The sequence below is a fragment of the Lissotriton vulgaris genome, chromosome 4_1 (genome assembly GCF_964263255.1).
Source record: "Lissotriton vulgaris chromosome 4_1, aLisVul1.2, whole genome shotgun sequence".
Taxonomy (NCBI): domain Eukaryota; kingdom Metazoa; phylum Chordata; class Amphibia; order Caudata; family Salamandridae; genus Lissotriton; species Lissotriton vulgaris.
The window spans coordinates 771,264,568-771,285,229 of record NC_141691.1 but is presented as its reverse complement, the minus strand read 5'-3'; the positions used below and the strand labels follow the sequence as shown (position 1 = coordinate 771,285,229).

General features: G+C 41.9%; 1 protein-coding gene across 1 annotated transcript in view; it reads right to left on the bottom strand.

The window, feature by feature from the left end:
- Positions 1-20,662, bottom strand: part of LOC147722574 (putative thiopurine S-methyltransferase) — a 305,879-nt gene that overhangs the window by 224,604 nt on the left and 60,613 nt on the right. Inside the window, exon 2 of the mRNA XM_086965108.1 lies at positions 18,323-18,458. Within this exon, the coding sequence (XP_086821234.1) occupies positions 18,323-18,453 (131 nt within the window). The 5' untranslated portion in view covers positions 18,454-18,458. The remainder of the gene's footprint in view (positions 1-18,322; positions 18,459-20,662) is intronic.

The following is a 20,662-nucleotide window of genomic DNA, read 5'->3' as shown; positions in this document are numbered from 1 at the left end:
GACATTTTTTCAATATCGGGATGTGGTGTGTAGCTGGCTAGAACCGGCCATTTGGCTCCTGGTCTACCTAGTGGACCGAGCCTGGTAATGTGATTTTGATGTTTTAGGGCGCCATTAAACCAGAGCAGGTGCTCTTGGTATGTAAGTGGAATTTCAACTTCCTCGAAAGGAGAGTATTCCGCTGGAGCTTCCGCTATTTTGTAGTAGTGGAACTCATGTGTTACAGCATGTGCTGCTGGAAAATTTATCCAGGAATAGAATACCTCTGTCTTCCGAAATTCATGTGCCTCTACCACAAATACAACTGTACCACCTCTTGATGTTACTCCATTTTCTATAAGTTTTATAGTTATGGTTTTTCTTATATTGACTGGGATGAGTATTGCATCTGGGTCGTTATCTTCATTAAACCCTGTAAGGTCTGCACCCGGTTGATTCGCATCTACTGCAGCTCCACCGGTTTCGTTGTTGTCGCCGTGATTTGACATTGTTTAAAGAAGGTTTCTAGCGGAGCAAGTTTTGAGGAAACAAAGATTAGGTGCACAATATTTTGGAACACTGTATCCTTCAACGTTGACTATACCGAAAACTAATACATAGGAATCTCTTCCTACTAAGTTTCGGCGGATATTAACCTTTCACCCACTCCAGACGTCTATTGGAGTTTTTACGGGAAAAAGTGGTCTGTGTGAAAAAGCGCGACTGAGTTACTCTAGTATCTTGCGTTAGATTATCGCCTTACCAAATGTTGGGCGCCATGTAGTGTAGTTCCTATATTCCCAATAGGCTCTGCGCATTGGAATAACATAAACGGCAGTTTAGACGTAGGACTGAGGTCGACAAGGTCTCTACTGAATATGTTGGACTTTATTAGGTATGCCAGCTAGCTCAGAGGTCACTAGAAACTTTCTCGAATGAACAGGGAGGAGTTAACTTCCCTGATTAGACAAGAAGGGATTAGTTTCCGACAACCGCATAAACATGACAACTTTGCTCCCCCAGAATAAGGAGTATATCTCCAGAGTCAAGTGAAAACAATAGATAGCTATTTCACTCAGTCAATTGTGCGGGTGTTATGTATTCAGCAGTCTTCTTTCTCATGCAAGAGAAATGAATTGCCACAATTGCAATACTTGTTATAAAGTAAAGTGCGTACTGTAAAAGGAGTATTATAAGATAATACTGTAAAAGCATTGATATGGTTTCTGAGCCATATGATACTTAAAACGGATAAAATATATACAATTACATACAATGATAAAAGTTGACTAAACGTACTCAACTGGTGCTTCTAAATACGCATACCCCATTGTACCTAACCTAAGCCTAGTACGTGGAAAGGAGTAAGGGAGTTGCAGTTTAAGTTAAGTCAGTTTTGCCAAGAATCTGAATCAAGAATTCTCTAAGGGTCTAATCAGCTCCGTACCTTGGTTTTAAAATGAAGGAGGTCTTGTATCTCATTCTCAGGACTCGATCTCCCAGTAACCCGCAAGGGTGACTGGAAACACTGGAGCTGGATTTTCTCGGCAGGAAAAAAAGACAGCGTCTTTCTCAGTGCGTCAAATGGGAGGGACGGCTTCCTTCGGCACTCGCATCAGCTGGGCTTCAGATAAGTAGATAGCCGCTCTGCTCCAAACCACTGTGTCTTGCTTAAGGCAAACGCTAGTATATTTATACCTGGAAGGTGCCGTGTTTGACGTAAGGTTGGACATAAGACGTCAATAAAAGATGTCACTAAGAACTGGCCGTTCTTTCAGACTCGCAGGAGTTCTAGGACAAATCAAAACAAAAGTCATGGGGAATTCCCAGGTTGCTGGAGGTTTGGTTTGTTTAAAGAACTCGTTGTACTTTCTAGGAGTCTAAGGAAGTAGCCTTGCCGTATTTGGACTGCATTGGCTATTACTAAATATGGATACAATTCTTATACCTTTATAAGGATATGATTTGTTATAATCACATAAGGGCATAAATCGGGAATATTTAATTAGGGTCCTAGATACGTTCACAACAGTACATTTGGTGCTTAGCGTGTACATATCTTGCGATGGTGCTTGGTCTGGGGGTGGGGATGGGGGCACAGTAATTGGAGTAATGTCTTTTGTCGATTAAATTCTGCATGAATTAATCTTAAAAGTGATAGTATGCCGCATTGCAGACATAAAACTGTTCACTCTTCTTTACGATGATTTATGGTGCACTGAGTTAGTAGTATCTTTGGCGCTGAGCTTGTACGTACCAAGCCATAATGTGTAATGTAGGGGGGATGTACTGGGAGCAATGTTTTTTGCCTAGTGAATTCTACTTTAATAAGGCTACGGGGAAATGACTTGTGGCGCAGTGAGTTAGTGGTACCGAAAGAGCTCAGTGTGTGCGTACCCTGCAATGATTCGTGGTTCGGGGAGGTCGCAATGGTATAATGTCTCTTGTCTACTGGAATGCGTCATGTACAATCGTCATTCTACCTGAATGGCGAGCCCTCACAATGTTGTTTGAAGGCAGTAGTCATCACTGACATCAGGAAATTATTTTTGTCGTATCTTTTAACAAAATCTGAGGACATAAAGTACAATTAGCTCTACCTTAAAAAAAACCTGGCTAAATTTCATGCTGTTTGTAGTATAGATTCAAAGCTGAATTCAAGATGTGAACCCTGCTGTCTGCACTGTAAATCGAAGGCAGTAGTCAGCAGAGATATGACAAATTATTTTTGTCACTTATTTTAACAAAATCAGAACACATACAGTACAATTGTCTCTGATTTAAATAAATCCAGGTTGAATTCCTTACTGTCCGTAGTTTACGTGCAAAGCTGACTTCAAGTTGTGAACCTTGCTGTCCGCAGTGTACATCGAAGGCAGTAGTTGACACAGACATCGAGGAATGGTTTTTTTGTCACATACTTTAACAAAATCTGAGGACACAGTACAATTGTCTCTGCCTTAAATAAATCAAGACTGAATTTTATGTTGTCTGTAGTGCTAATGCGCCACTGGTATCAACTGGTAAACTCTGTTGATCGCAGTGTACATTTGAAAACAGAACTCAGTAGAGTCATTGAGGAATGTTTTTTGTGGTATCCTTTAACAAAATAGTCTTTGCCTTACATAAATCAAGGATAACTTGAATGCTGTCCGTAGTGTAGATGGAAAGCTGAATTGAAGTTGTGAACCCTGCTGTCCGCAGTGTAGATCGAAGGCAGTAGTCGACACAAACATCGATGAATGCTTTTTGTCACAGTTAACAAAATCTGAGGACACAGTACAATTGCCTCTGCCTTAAATAAATAGAGAATTAATTTAATGTTGTCTGTAGTGCTGATGCAATTCTGGTATGTAGTAATAAACTCTGTTGATCGCAGTGCACATTTGAAGGCACTACTCAGTACAGACAATGAACAATATTTTTTGTTGCATTATTTAACAAAATTGTCTCTGCCTTACATAAATCAAAGCTAACTTCAATACTGTCCATAGTGTACATGGAAAGCTAGATTCAAGTTGTGAACCCTATTGTCCGCAGTGTAGATCGAAGGCAGTAGTTGACACAGATATTGAGGAATGCTTTTTTGTCACATACTTTAACAAAATCTGACGACATAGTACAATTGCTCCAGCCTTAAATAGATTGAGACTGAATTCAATGTTGTCTGTAGTGCTTATCCGCAACTGGTATCAAGTTATAAACTCTACTGACCGCACTGTAGATCGAAGGCAGTAGTCACCACAGATATTTACGAACAATTGTTGTCACTTATTTTAACAAAGTCTGAGGACATAGCGTAGAATTGTCTCTGCCTTACATAAATCAAGGATAACTTCAATGCTGTCTGTAGTCTAGATCCAAAGCTGAATTCAAGTTGTGAACCCTGCTGTCCGCAGTGTAGATCGAAGGCAGTAGTCGATACAAAAATAAGTCTGCGATGCTGTGGCGCTGAGTTCAGAATGGGCCTGTATCGAGGAGGCACGTAGTCATGGCGGCAGCCACGTGGCAAGGTGAGGACCTTCGCTGTGGTGGAGTTTCTTCTCTTTGCAGAAGTGAACCACGTCCAAGTCGTAGCCTAATTATTTATAGTCTTACACTGACGTTGCGTATGTTTAACCATCCCACTCTGCTGCTGCTTCTGCTTCAAGTGGACACAGCTACCTGACCGAGACATTCCCCAGTGTCTGAGATAATATGGTTGCGTCCACTATGCAGTACACTACACGTATCAATAGTATATCTACACACGGAACAGTTTTTGGTTTCTATAGTGAGTTGTGTATAGCATTTCAGTGGTAGTCTTGGCATTGTGTAAATTATTGTTGATGTGCGAGTTCCTTCTCTTATACATAGTTGGTTGCCACATCTCAGAACATTGAGCTATTGTGCTGTTGAGGGGATATATTATTTTGGGAAGGTCTGTTGTCCTGTTTTCTGCTGCCTCTGAGGTAGTAGAGGGGGAGGGTTCAGGAGGGGTGGTTGCAATGGTGGTGGCGCTGGGTATTGTGATTTTGTTTGGTGTTGGAAGTATGTAATTAGTACCTCTATCGCATATTGCTCTTTAAATATGGGTGTGAGTTAGATGTAATTCACACAGTACATAGTCGACGTCCTTACACTAGTTAAATATTGATGCTAATTTTTTAGTGGCAAGTGAAACTATTGCCTATCTTTATAGGTAGCATTGCAGATTTGGTTTCTTGTTCAAAATATGGGGAAGTGGTCAACATTATAATTAGGAATTGTCATTTAAAAAACCTTTGAAATTTACAGAAAAAAACATAGATTTCAGGCAGTTTATAGTTAGGAATTATCATTTAAAAAAACCTTTGAAATTCACTGAAAAACCATAGGTTTCAGGCAGGTTATAGTTAGGAATTATCCTTTCAAAAACCTTAGAAATTCAATGAAAAAACCATAGTTTTCAGGGGTTTTATAGTTAGCTGGACATTTCACTCATACAAAACCATTGAAATTTCTCCATTATAGTTAGTTGTACTAACTGTAACTCTCGTGCCCGCAATCCACTGGTGATGATGTCACATATTACATAATATGATAATAATGTGGGCACTTGCCCTGTATTTCTACATTTTTATATAAATCTTTTTAGACATATTGAATGAATTTCACATTCAGTCTTACTTATGAGATGGGGTTGAGAAGTTTTTGAATCATGCTTTTTTAAAACTTCTTTTTTTGCAATATGTTGTTGCCATTACAAAGATTTTCCTTAAATTGTAGGTTCCTTTGTATTTGTATTTATAAATTTTTGCCTTTTATATTTCATGCATATGATGTAAGGAATAGGCGAATTGTAAAAGTCACCCCATATTGCTAAAGTCTTTCTTCACATCCTATAAAACTTTTGGAGGGAACAAGATGGAGAATGAGAGTATTTAAACAACACGGGATTCCTTGCATGTCATGTGATCAAGACCGGGGTGACCCGGTCGAAACTCGTCATGTTGGGAGAATTGGAGGAATAAAGCACTTTATTTTCACTTGATACCTGAGTGGTGGTCCGTTCCTGTCATTACGTCTTTTGGCAAAGAATGCAACTATTCGAGGTGGACAGGATTTGGTGTCTCTTATAATTTCGGCGGTGTTGCTGTTACCGCATTAACGGACCCTCTTCACTGCTTTGGGCTGAGCTTTTGCAGGAGGCATCACATTCCGCGATTTGTACTTGACCCGGAAGGAGTTACGTAAGCTCAGCCCCCCGCACTGTAGCAATTAGGAAGCTTGTGGCCGCGCTGAAGAACGGTGAAACCGGGAGTGAGAACCGAGTTGTTTTCCAGGCGTCGGAGGACTCCGGGAACGTCGAGGTTTCCACGAGAGGTGAGCCGTTCAGTATATGCGTGGGGAGCCAGAGTTTTTGCTAAGAATAGCCGGCGGGTGTGAAGATTTCAGGTAGTGAAAGCCCCTAAAGGACAACACTGTGTTTTATTTAAGGGGTCTTTCGGACATTTGAACTGTGCTAATACGCTCCAGAAAAGCGATATGGCGTCCGCAAAAGACGTGCTACGGAACCGCGAAGAAGTAGCGGATGCACTTTTTGCCAATAAACCGGTGCCGGTAAGCACTCGTCAGCAAAGTGCTGTTCATACCACCGACAGTGAAGATGTTAAAAGTATGCTCAAACAACTAGAGAAATTGCAACGAAACGAGCTCACTAAGTGGTGGGAAAAGAAATCTTTAGAAAAATACAAAGAAGACGGCAGAGTACCTATGGGGCTGCGAGTTCTCATAGCACCATCATTTAAGAACCCCAACCCCCTAATGCTACAAGAGTGGGCCACCAATAACTTAGAGGCATCAATGAATATGGTCTGCATTTTGATTAAATACGCTGAAATTGACAGACATGACATCGTGACCCAGATTGACCAACTCAATTCAGAATTGGATGCCCTTGATTTAAAAGATCTTGTGAATAAGGGTAGAGAGGACATTAAGAAACGCTTGGATAAACATGAAAATGTGATTATGAACCGCAAAGTAATGATGTTTGCACGCGATAAACGCGACTATGAAACTGGTCGCATATTCACGTTCGCGAAACGCTTTGATGGGGTTAAGAAACAAGCCATGAGCAATAAAGTACAACATGTGCAAGTAATTACAAATCCAGGTACCGTTGTGTCCTCCGATTCTGAAGTTAGTTCCATTGTCAGCAGTGTTGCAACGGATAATAGCGAGATGAACCAACAACAACATGTGCCACTGAACTACAGCCCTTCAGAGGAGCTGGGGTTTATCATAGTGGACCGTCGGCAGACGCTAAGGCCGAGATTACCCCAAGCTCCAAATGCACCAAGAGGAACCAACAGCGCAAACAGAGGCGCAAGGCGCGGCTGTTACAACAAAAAGAAAGGGGGAAGGGGAACCAGAATGTGGAGTAAACAGTATAGCGGCTGCGAATACTGTTACTAACATGACAAACTTGGAGTTAAATGTTGCAGAACCACAACTTTTGTCTCTGGGACTTTCATTCTGCCAGAAGTCTGAGTACAAATATTTTCAGTCACTGTTGATGTATTTAAGTTCATCAGAAAGTTAAAGCTATTAACATTTCACAAGCTTAAAAATGCAAATACACGAGCTCTGTCTAATAATGCTGACAATCAACCTAGCATGCAGTTTCAGGTTTCTGATGTTCCAGTATTACGAGCTGTTAATAAATTAGCAGAAGTAAATGATGTTGTACCCACCAAGACACAAGAAGATCTTTTGGGTATGGGGGTTTCCTGAACTACTAAAGCAGGACTCACACATTTCCGCCCACAGTCAACCTTTATCTCCGTGATGGCCAGGGATGCCATAGATATTTTCGGGGATTGTATTATTGAGGACCTTAAAGCGCTCCATAAAACATGCCTGCAGAAAAACAAACATAGGCAGTATAAAGAGCAACAATATTCACGCCTTATGAATAAAATTAGGAAGGATAACAATTATATTGTAAACAAAGTTGATAAGGGCGGGAATATAGTCCTTTGGCTACGAACAATGTACATGGAGAAGGCTAGGAAGCAGCTCAATGATACATGCTGTTACAAAAAAGCAGCCTTCTCTGTACTGTTAGTGGTTAAGGATCAGGTTTTCAAAGAATTGGCTCAGTGGAAACGTGATGGCCTAATTAGTAAGGAAGAGCATAACTTTCTAAAGAATGATTTCCCCATAACACCAACTTTTTATTTACTTCCTAAAGTCCACAAAGAAATCACTCCAGTTCCTGGGCGTCCCATAATTTCTGCACAGGGTAGTTTACTGGAAGACATGTCTAAATATGTGGATTTTTTCCTCCACAAATTTGTAGAAAATCTCCCTTCTTACATTAGGGATACTGGTCATTTTTTAGAAAAGTTAAATGAGATCAAGTGGGAGGATGACTATTGCTTTTTAGTAATGGGCATATGCTCTCTTTATACCAGTATCAACCAACAAGATGGTGTAAATGCTATCAGTCATTTTTTGTCAGAAAGGGATGTTTGTTTCTACCAGCACAACAAAATGGTGCTTAGGATGACAGAACTTTGTCTAATTAACAATTTTTTTCTTTTCAATAAAGAGTTGTTTCAACAATTGAGGGGTGTGGCGATGGGGGCGTGCTTCTCCCCCAGCTATGCATGCTTGCATGTTGGTTGGTGGGAGAAGCACGTTCTCATGCGCACCCATGTTGAAACTGTTTCTAAGCATGTCATCAAATGGTGGATGTTTATCAACGATGTTTGTGTTGTTTGGAAAGGCTCACGTGAATCAGCATTGAAATTTGTGGCTGATATAAACAATAATACCCTTAATCTTGAATTCACTGCTCATGTTAACAACTTAAAGGTGGAATTCCTAAATTTTTTTTTTGACTGTTCTTGTGCAGCTGCTGAGCTGTGGGTCTTTTTACCTTCAAGGTCAGATATAGACCTTGTGTTCATGAGAAGGGCACTGTGGGACTGTGGGTGTTTCCCTTGCAGTGCAGCTCGTGGCCCACGAAACCACACATATAATGGCTACCATCCCTGGACTGGCATTTGATGAAACGGAAATCCAGTCTATTCTAAGTGACAATCTTAATGTACTGGACATGCTACCACCTACCCCCGTTACAAGCGAAGATGGGTGGGCTAAGATTTTGATCTTGAAAAAAAGCCAGTCACGAATCTGCACCCAGGGTATTTGTATGGCAGAATATCTGCGAGGTAATGGTGCCCCGAGTCGTCTTATTGTCACTAACACTCCACGTTTGTTTCTTGATGATAAGGATTTCCTGCGCGACTGGTCCCTCATTGCCTGGAAGTGCACGAGGGACTGGCTGGTGCTCATAATTAAAACAGCTAAGAAGGCGGCTGATAAAATTCTAATAGAGATTCAGCTCTTAGAAGGTCAAATCAAAACAACTCTCACTACAAAGGCCTTTGCCAAACATCAAGAAGAGAGCAATAAAGCTAACAAGGAGTTTAAAGACTCCATTCTGTTCACTAAACTCGAGAAATGTAAGAAAGACCTCGAAAAATTTGCTATGGATAAGGTTTATCCATATACTCATGAAAACTATACACTTGTAGTTTTCAATAAGAAGGGCAGGAAAGTAGGTTCCACCTACGGTACATCCAGTTCCGACTCAGAATCTGTTGAATCTGACACCTCTAACCCAACCAATAATAATACCAACAAGAGAGGGAGAGGATACAATAGAAGGAACTGGAGAGGGCAAAACTCAAACTATGGCCCACCAGTTCCACCTCCATGGTGGCAACCTTCACCATGGGGCACCCCTATCTACCCACCTCCGGGAGGTCCCTTTGGCCCACAGAATTTCTATTCAGAGTATCCACAGCAGCCTTTTTTAGGTTATGGCCACGGGAGACCGAGGGGCCGACGCAGAGCCCAACAACATGGTCAGGTGCAATGGAACTTGCCTCCCCAGACAATGGACCTGAGGAGTGGGAAGAGGATCCCTCAGGAAACACCAGGGACATCAGCGGGACCTCCCTCGTAATGAATCTGAGTTCCCACATCCTAAATGAAACTGAAGAACAGGTTCTCAATAGGGGTCTCGGATTTGTGTCCACAAATACTACTGATCCTTTCTTGACTAATATCGAAATGAACAGTTTCTTTAGAAAAATCAGACTGCACTTCCTCTATGCAAACAAAGAGGCACTCGAGAACAATGGATAAATTCCTGATGATAACACTGGCTTGAGAAACCCATCTAAATTCAATCCTACCACTATAGGCCTACCAGCAAAGGTTATGGCCTTTGAAGAGGCTGTCACGCAGGATCTACAGGGGCTTTTACACCAGCATCACAAACCTTTTATCAACCTGAGCAAGAAAGAACAAGCAGCTCTTAACGGCTTAGCAAATAATCCATCTATTATAATCAAGCCGGCGGATAAAGGAGGTGCTACGGTCATCCTAGACACTGAAACCTACCGCCAAGAATGCCTCCGCCAACTGAGCGATAAGAAATTCTATCGTAAGTTGACTATAGACCCTACTCCCAGATTGACGACCATTATTGGGACCGTTGTTGAAGAAGCTCTCGCTGAGGGCTGGATTACAACAAGAGAGGCGCAATTCCTATGTGCAGAGAATCCAGTGACGCCTTATTTCTATGTGCTGCCCAAGGTACATAAACCCCAGAGACCCCCACCGGGGCGCCCCATAATATCGGGTATTGGCTCATTGTTGGAACCTCTCTCCACTTTTGTCGACTGTTTCCTACAACCACTGGTACACAAGATGCCAAATTATCTAAAAGATACCAAAGCAGTACTCCGAATGCTTCCAGATGTTACCTTTGACACAGCACAGGACCTGTTGGTCTCATTTGATGTAGAGAGCCTCTACACCTCAATTCCACAAACCGAAACATTGGAGGTTATAGAGGCCCTACTTGCTACTCAAGATCTCAACTCCATAACACCTGTGAGATTGATCATGACTTTAGCCACAATAGCCATGACCGAAAACATTTTCATGTATGAGGATACTGTGTACCTACAGATTAGCGGGACTAGTATGGGCAGCGTTTTTGCTCCTAGTCTCGCTAATCTGTACGTACACAATTTTGAGCAACACCATGTGCTCAATGTGATCAATCCTTACCTTGAAAACGTACGTCTTTGGAAACGATACATTGACGACGTTTTGGTGGTGTGGCATGGCACAGTGGATGAGCTCAATAAATTTCATGAGTGGCTCAACGCGAGGAATCCTTTTCTCAAGTTTACCATGGAATACCACAGGGAACAGTTATCTTTCCTTGATTTGCTGATTACGGTTACACCCATGGGCTTGCACACAGAGATATATCGTAAACCGATAGCCAGAAATTCACTGTTGAGATACGAGAGTTTTCACCCTAGGGCACTTGTGAACAACTTGCCTTACGGACAATTTCTCCGTATTCAACGCAACTGCTCAACTAAAACTTCTTTTGAAGAGCACTCCCAGTCTTTAGAGAAACAGCTTCTTGAGAAGGGATATCCAACCAAATTGGTGAGAGCCTCCAAAAAACGTGCTACAAACAATAACAGAGAGGGTTTACTTGAACTACTTCCCCCGAAGCCGACATCCAACAGGATAACTTGTGTGAACACTTTTAGCACAAAGTCCAACCAAATTCAAAAGATTGTGAAAAAACACTGGGCAATATTAAACACCGGTAGAGATACAACCATCTTGCCTCCCCCTCTGTTTGCATTTAACCCCTTCCATGCTGGTGACGAACCCCAGCCGTCATGCACTACGGTGCTCGTGTGCTGATGACGGCTGGGGTTCGTCATGGCCCGCCCCTGTTCGTTTGTTTACCGCACGGGGGCGGAAACGGGCCAGCAGGGAAGGGGTTAAACGTGAACGCAATATAAAAGATCAGTTGGTTCACACCAGACCCAAACAGGCCTGTCCACGAGCAGTCGGAACCCTATGGGATATGCCAGCAGTCACAGGCCACCATCCCTGTGGGAATTGTGTAGCGTGCCCCCTGACAAATAAATCAACACACATAGACATCGGCACAGGTCGCCCCTGGGAACAGCAACGTTTTACAAATTGTAATAGCCAGAATGTCATTTACTTAATCACTTGCCCGTGCAACAAGCGTTATGTGGGCATGACTACACGCAAGATTAAGATTAGAATATCCGAACATAGGAGTTCTATTAGATGTAATAAACAAACTACAAGGCTGACTGCTCATTACATAGAAGCTGGCCATTCGTCTACAGAACTGAAATGGACAATAATAGAACAACCAGCAATTCCACCTCACATCACTGACATCAGTGGGTTCCTGTTTAAAAAAGAACAAAGATGGGTTTTTAAACTCAAATCTGATAAAGAGGGACTTAATGAGGACATTCCCTGGATGTCACTCAAGTAATAAGGATTACTGGTGTTTAAGAAAATATAGCTACAACACTGCATGTGAGGTCATCTTTATTTGCCCGTTATCCCTCTTTACTCACAAATTCTCAGGACCCCTTCCTCTGTTTGTGAGCATAAATGCACCTTGATAACACATGTTTATGCCATCGGACTACGCATATATGTATTGCGCATATTCTGCCTCTATTTTGACCAGAAACTGCAATTCCCAGGCTGCCGTGCGCGAGGGCGCGCTATCGTGACGTCACACGATCGCGCCCCGCGACGGAAGGAGAATGCGGCAACAAAAGGAAGGATCGGGCGCCTCGTCGGTACCTCCCACGACAGCCCAGAGGAACGCCCGGGGTACCGACGGAGAGGTAGGCGTCCCGATCCTTTCTCTTTCTCGTTGCCAGGTGCATTATCGCTTAGATCGCCAATGCAGCTACTCCGCACAAACAGGGGCGGGTGCCGGGTGCAGTATCGCTTTGACCGCCATTGTAGATTCTCCGCACATACAGAGGCAAGTTTAAGTTCCTCATGCCTCTGTTGTTTGTTCCGTGAGTATACTTTGCCGTTATGTGTGATTCCATTACATCAGGGAGATGGGTAGTAGTCTGGAGAGTGAGTCAGCGCTCTGTTGTATTTTCGGCATGACAATTACTGCCGATTACTCTGCCCACCATACTCCTAGTAATGTTTTATGGTCTGGAGTTGTTGCTGTAAGATCGTGACACTCTGGGTACTTTCAGTTCCCTTTCTCATTCAGGTTTTTTTCGCTACTTTTCAGAGCGGTGCCCTGTTTTACCTGCGCTGCATGCCAGGTGAGGTGGGATTTTCTCTCCTGCCTAAATTGGTGAGTGAGTTACTATGAGTATATGACCATGTTGTGTCAGGTCTAGTAGGAACACTCTTGGTTCTCCCCTGACTTTTGACAGTGAATTGTGTTAGACATACATGTTTATCAACACAGCACTGTGTCTTTAATAATTTCTTTCTTTGTTTCTCCCTTGCTGTGTGCCTCTTGTTCAACCTGTCTTGGCATGTCACATCAAAGCCAGGAGAAGGATAGAATCACTGGACTCCAGGTGATATCTGTTTTCTTCCTTTTTGATATATTTTGTTGTATGTTTAAAGCAGTAGCGTTCTTGGTCCTGAAGAAGCAGCTGGATACATTTTTGGTCTTGTGAGTCTGCAGAAACATGTCGACCTCTTGCCATCAGTGGTTATTTGTTTAAACCACTAACGCACTCATGGTTTTATTTTAGGAGTGAAATGATTGTTTAATAAATAAATCTTTTTCACTTCCCTACCTAATTTTACATTTCACGCTTCACTTTCGCACACTGCACTTCACTAGTTCTAGCACTGCTTTTAGTCACCATACAACTCTCTTTGAGTTTTTTTCCCCCTCATCATAGTACTATGCAGGTGTGATTAGGTTATTAACAACTGACCGGTCCACTGTGAGTACCTCTTGTCTCTGAGGGTGATAGTTCCCAGATGATGAAGGGCGGAATCGGATTGTGACTGATGGGAATTTTTCTCCTGAAGAATTGAGTGGTCCCATTGTTGTTTTTTTATACATTAGTAATTTATGTTGGTTGTTCTTTTGAGGCATGCATTAGGTTGATACTTAGTTCACTTTGACTCCCTGCTACTCTTTTGTTGGAACTGTAAATGCTATCAGTCATTTTTTGTCAGAAAGGGATGTTTGTTTCTACCAGCACAACAAAATGGTGCTTAGGATGACAGAACTTTGTCTAATTAACAATTTTTTTCTTTTCAATAAAGAGTTGTTTCAACAATTGAGGGGTGTGGCGATGGGGGCGTGCTTCTCCCCCAGCTATGCATGCTTGCATGTTGGTTGGTGGGAGAAGCACGTTCTCATGCGCACCCATGTTGAAACTGTTTCTAAGCATGTCATCAAATGGTGGATGTTTATCAACGATGTTTGTGTTTTTTGGAAAGGCTCACGTGAATCAGCATTGAAATTTGTGGCTGATATAAACAATAATACCCTTAATCTTGAATTCATTGCTCATGTTAACAACTTAAAGGTGGAATTCCTAAATGTTGAGATTTATGTGGAGGACAACACCGTTCAAACCAGATTACATAGAAAGGCCACTGCTGGCAATTCTTTGCATGCCAGGAGTGCCCATCCTATATATATATATACAGGGCAGGGTGGATGAGGCCGCCGTGATCAAGGAAAGATAGAGCGCTGACAAGATCCCAAAGTTCAAAAGATCTCGATATCCATGCCACACAGGTCAGTATCCTACGTCAACGGCCTCATCTACCCTGGTGGATGTGAGGGTGTAGTTATCGAAGTTTTTTCATTACGTGTCTGTTGCCGTATTTAAGAATGCATTTTGTTTATTCGACTACTTGGAGTTTCGAACATTTACCTTAACGTTGCCCGTACTAAGCATTTTGGGCTTTTGTACTCTCTTGGAACACGCGTCCTTTTGAGTATTCAGATTTCTCCTGATGCTTCCACTCTGATTCAATTTCGACTATTGAATATCGTGTGGCTGTCCGTTTATTATTCTTCTGTTCCAGCCTCGTTGGGAGCTTATTTTCTGATATGCTTTTGCCTGCCCAGAATCTATGAACGGGAATTAATCATATTAACCTGGATGTCTGGAAGACTGTGCTCTCCCTATGTACCTTGATGAATTGCGCCCTGATAAAGGAATTCCCCACTGTGGAACTGTTCCGAAACGCGCGTCAGCGCTTTTTCTGTCTGGTTGATGAGAGTTTTTAGTTGGTTGAGTCAATATGGATGTATCGGTTTCTGAGTGAGTCAGTGATTGGTAGAATGAGTGAGTGATGTAGGTTCCTTCTTTTATTGTTCTTCCTGTCTCTGGGCTGATGTTACATGAATTATATGTAGTCCTTATGCAATGAAGTATGGATTTTGCTCTATGTACATTTAATATATATTTTTCTATGAATACAAATGACAATACAATAATTTAAATATACTTAGCTGTTCTGTGGGCAATTGCTACTATTGGAATTAATTGGTCCTTGATATCTGGGAACCACCCTTTCATGTTGTTGTATACATATATTGCCCTGGTGGGTTGTTCCCCTTTCCCTTATCCTTTTTTGGCTCAGTGTCCCTCTCATGTTTTTTGTTACGAAAGAAGTAAACCTGGTAATGGCGAGATATACATTTTACACTCAGCCTCAACTGGAATACCAATCTATTGAATAATTTGTAGCTAGATTGCGTGAGTTATCTATTAAATGTCGTTTGGGGTGATGACGGAGGAGTTAATTTGAGATCAACTTATTATACATTGCCGTGAGAAAAAAAAACAAGAAATACTTTGTGCTGCAAAGGATCCAGCTCTAAAAGAAGCTTTTGATTTAGCAAAAGTTATTGAGAACTCTCAAAAATGTATGAAGGAGTTAGGCAGACGAGATTCAATGATTTGTGAGGTTGCAATTTTAGATGGTCATAAGGAACTTGTTGATGAAGTTAACGTTATCACAAAAAAATATGTGAAAGGGTGTGCACCTAGATTGGCCACCTAGTTTGGCCTTGCTATTTGGCCGATGCCCGGTGCAGCTACCTGATAGCTAAAGAGGAGATGGGCCGTGGACTTCCCCCCTAGGCCATCACTTACCCAGCCGGACTTCGGGCAGACTTTCCCTCGTCTCGCCATCGTATCTCCCCCTTACCCCTTCACCCTACCCCCTTACCCTTCTACTCTCCATTTATCTCATTTTCTATAATCTTTAACTGTTTTACTAGTAATCTGATGTAACCTGTTACCTGATGTAATTTTTTTAACTTTGTGGAACCTCATGTAAAGCGCTCTAACACCTTCGGGTCTAGCCAGCGCTATATAAAACTCATTAAATAAACAAATAAATAAAATAAATAAATAAATAAGGGAAGGGAATGTTTGCATTGTGGGAATCCCTTTCACTTAGCTGACTCCAAACGTTGGTTTGCTGTTGATCAAGAATGCAGAAGGTGTGGCCGCACGGGTCGCTATGGACGTATGTGCAAACATAGTGCTATTTCTTCTCCTCCAAATAACAGCTCCAACTACTCTTCCCCCACTCCAGCACGCTGAGCTTCTCTCTCTTGTGAGTGCTTCCCCCTCCCAACTCCCTTGCGCTCTGATTAGTTTTAGCCATGGTGTACCTCTCCCCTCGTCCCCTGAGTTGCTCTCTCACTCATTTGCATAGCATGCAAGGGATATACTGGGAAAACACACACACTTATAGAGTGCTTAATCAAAAAGAAAAAAGAAGTTCCCAAAAAGGGGGCAGTGAAAAGGTACAAGTCAGCCAATCAAACGTTTAGCAAAGAGGAAGGGACAAACACAAGTCAAGAATAAGAAGTAAGCAAATGAGAGTTACATAAGCAAATGAGAGTAACAACAAAGCCAACCAATTGTAAGCAATGAACCATGATATAAGCCCACTCACTATAAGTTCACAATGGGTCTTTTGCAAACAGAGAGCTTTCACTGTCTAGTAGGTGTGATACAGAGGCACAAGTAGAGCCAAAATTAGGGGGGGGGGGGGTCTGGGGGCTGTCTCTTCCAGCAATATGTGTAGATGCAGGGGCTCTAAGAAGGGGTGAAAAACAACAAAGCCTCGTTAACCCCTTCAGCGCGGCGCAAGTTTTTGCGCTGTGCTGAACGTTCCATTGGGGCTATGGAACCATGACGGAACGGTTCCGTCATAAGCACAGGCCAACCGACGCTCATGACGGAACCGTTCCGTTATGAGCATGGAAGGGGTTAACAAGTAAATGGTCTTTTAAAGACTCGTGAAGTACTCGGGTGCGGCTGTAATAAGACGGTAACCAGCCCGGGCTGACACACACACGGGGAGGGGGTGGGGGACTGAAGCCCTTTGAGCCCAATGGGCGTTGCGCGCCTGGTGTGATCTAAAAACAACTTCCAAATGTCCACGCCAGACACTAAATGGTGGGAGTACTCAGAAAATTTGTATTAATGACTACACATGCTAGGAACATACTTTTCTCTAAGAAAGACTAAGAGGCTAGTCTGCACAATAAAGAGTGTAATCACAAAGCAAGGAAATACTGTTCAATAAAGAGTGTGGTTACAATACAAGTCAATTAGAGAATGTTAGCTAGGACAGTCTTAAAGACAGTCAAATACAGAATGCGTTTTGTAATTTTCAAAAAAATGATCACATTAAAAAACACAGATGATGAGATTTTCTTTTATTTCATCATACAGACGATCTTATGACGTCAAGCTACTGGGATCTAGTCATCATGCAAGTCAATGCTTTTCGAATCTGAAAATTCTACCTTCTTATGATCACAGAATATTGGGAAAGTATATAGGTGTGAGCACGAAGCTCAACAGTGGCATTTTAAACGACTGCATGGAAGTGTATTCTCTACCTAGGAAAAAAGATTTTCTCCTTGAGAGAAAAGTTACAAATAACTTGGAAGCAATTACGTTATGAAGGTTGGACTGCGTAAATAAAGTAAACACAGCTTTCTCACTTCCACGTAATTCCTTTGGAGTCGGGCACATACTGAATGAATTCGCTGACAGGTGTGATTGTACAACGTAACTACCTACAGGCTATATTGATGAGCCACTACTAACCCATTAAACAGCTACAAAAAAGGCCTGGATATTCAGGAGAACATAACAGGCAGTCTGGGCAAGGATCCAGAGCACACTATACACAATTAGATATCGATCATATGTTCAACTCTTCATTCCTTTAGGATAGATCACCCAAATGTGTTATTTTCAAAAAGTTTTTTATTGTCATCAGCGTTCCCCACTTGGGAGTCACTGTGCTTATCACTTTAGCCTACACGTGTTTCATCACAGCATGTGGCTGTGAATCTTCAGGGCTGATCTAAAAGATCGAGGCGCGTGGTCGGGGAACCGGTGATAATTCCAACCCGGTCCTTATCGGGTGGTATATTCGCGTTCAAAAGAAAAACGGCACCAGTTGGTATGTCCGGTTGCCGTCAGCAAATGCTTAATTGATAAGTATCAAAATTGCAAGTATCCAAATAGTGGTAATCAGGCCGTGTTCAGCCCGTGTAGAAGCTTACTCCAGCTTCGGAATCGGTCTCCAAGTGCGGACATACCAACTGATCTATCCTAAAGGAATGAAGAGTTGAACATATGATCGATATCTAATTGTGTATAGTGTGCTCTGGATCCTTGCCCAGTCAAACTAAGATAGAGGTTTGTGTACCTCTTTCTTTACAGAGGTTAAGGTTTTCCTCTGTCCAAGAAGCACCTACTTTGATACCAAATCAACCAAATACTTTACCGTGATAAGTTGAGCGCCAGAAATTTCTGAACACTTCAAAAACCTATTCTCAGACTATCATAACAGGCAGTCCACAAATCAACAGAGTAAAACTGCCGAAAAACGAGTCTAGGCACCATGTCTAAATTCCTTACGAAATTTAAGAGGAACTTACCTATGTACTTGATCCTTGTGAAAACCGGTCTTTTTTTGCTCCCATTTCTTTTTCCATTCTCCCTCGTCGACAACTTTATCTTGTTGCCTCGGAGCATTTTCGTCTCCCTGTGGAATTCTCGAACTCTCCATTATGCCTTAAAAAAATAAAAAATAATTTTTAGATTTCAAAAGAGATTTTGCTTTTTCTCTCTATCCTATAGTAGTTTCAGCGCACACCTGAAATTTAACAATGTCGCGAGTAAACTGAAACTTTTATTTGCAAAAGAACTGCTGACTAAACAGCCCTACGGCAATTAGGTCAAAAAGAGAGACAGAACCAGTTTTGTCGATAAAAGGAAAGTTCAGACTGAATGCACCTTACTCTGCTGAGATTGCCAACTAAGTTGTCAGTTGTGATGCTAATCAATCGACACCTACCGACATGGAACAGCCAAGACACAGCAGTTGCGCAGAAGTTTTTGTATGATGTATGTATAACTGCCATGGTGGACTGGAAGAGGACAAACACATGTACTCATTCCTGTCATGTATAACCGATGTAGACAATCTACCAGTTCTGCCACCACCTTGCAAAGTATGCTATGGGCCCTCAAAGTACACAATTAGATCGTTAAAAGTGAATAACAACATATGAACATTTACAGTTTGAATATATTAGATAGGCAACGGATAAAGCTATCAAGTGTTAGGGCGCTTTGTAGAACTCGGTACCAAGACACAGGGGCATAGAAGTCACAAAGCTTTTGGAGAGGACAGGGACAACCTTATGGACTTTCCTGTGACCCTATACAAATCGCCCGCTGTTTGACAACCATAAGCTTCGTTAAATAAATACAATTGCGTAGTTTCTAAGTGAAATATTGTGAAAGGCAGGCATGTAGTCACAGTCTGCAAGTATGCTTTATTGTTATTTACATTCACAAAGCAATTACATCAAACGTGAAACAAGCATTGGCATAGCCAATAGGTCTCGCCATTTGGGACCGTATAAGTTTTTAGCCATGCAGCACATTATGCTGTTTGCTATAGCATCTACTGTTCTTTAACGTGGAAGCTTTGACACTAATAGGCATATTATAGAACTGCATTGAAAATTACTTAAAGTTTTATTTTGTATAACATATATTCTGAACTCACATGAAGGCCTGCATGCACATTAGTGTACACATAAAAAAACCTAAGATGCCAGAAACTGCAGATCTGTAAAAGCTGTAAACTGTAATGCTCTCATTCACTTCAACTTCTGTACTGGTGCAATGGCGAGATAACAGGTATATACAGTAAAGCAACTTCATGTTACTCATTATTATCTAACACATGAAGATAACCGGTGTACCGAAATTCAAACAGATTAACAAAATGTATAAGTCCACTCAGGCAAGGCACAGCTGAGCATATTCTACGGTCAACTACAGACCCCATACGCTTACAAAATATGAATGCTGTTAATCAGAAGCATGATTAATAAAACTTCTACCCGCTCTCTAAAACAACAGAAAAAGTACCCTGAGTGCTCAGAGTAAATAAACCTGTCAGAGAAAGTGTTTCTGCTGAATTCATTTATACAATACTAACAATTATGAGTATTAGCACACCAGTACTTGTATGCTCGTTTTAAAATGGAGGCTTAATTTGGTTGCCCGTTACAGTTTTTAGTATTCGGTATTTCCTAAATTGAGATTTGGTAAAAGCATGCCTTCCGCCATTTCTGTGCCTAATGCGGGCAGCTACTTTGTGGGAGTTAACAAGCACTTCACAGCTTATTCCCAAAGAGCACAGGATGGTTGGTAAATGGAGCGTTATTGCTGAGAATAATTTGCTAAATGTTCCAAAGGCATTGACATCTACCGAAATTCCTGCAGAAATACAACTATTATATGAACATCAGCAGTCTGGGTAATAGAAGACAATTACTGAGCAACTTCACCTGTCCTTGCTTACTTAGAAACAGTGCATCTACGGTAACAAGACAAGTGAAAAAGAAAAGCACACAAAAAAGCACAGCCCAGAGAACTGTCCTATTGTGCCAAGTCAATAGGAGGTGAAAAGGCTACCATTTGCGAAACAAAGAACTAAATCCAAAACTGGAGCGAAATGTTGTTAAAAAGCAACCCTCTTGGGGGGAGGAGCCTAGCGACGAACGAAGGTGGCCGCATAAGCTCTCGGCTCCGTCGACCTTCTCCTGCGGCTTAAATATCCTGCTATAAATCCTGCTTTTTCGCCTCACCCCGTGTGTGTGACCCGTTGCTGATACTGGCGGTGTGATCCCGGGAAATTTACAGCCCGGATTGACGGAGTTACGGCGAGTCGAAGTTCTTGGCCTCACGCTGTCCGAGAG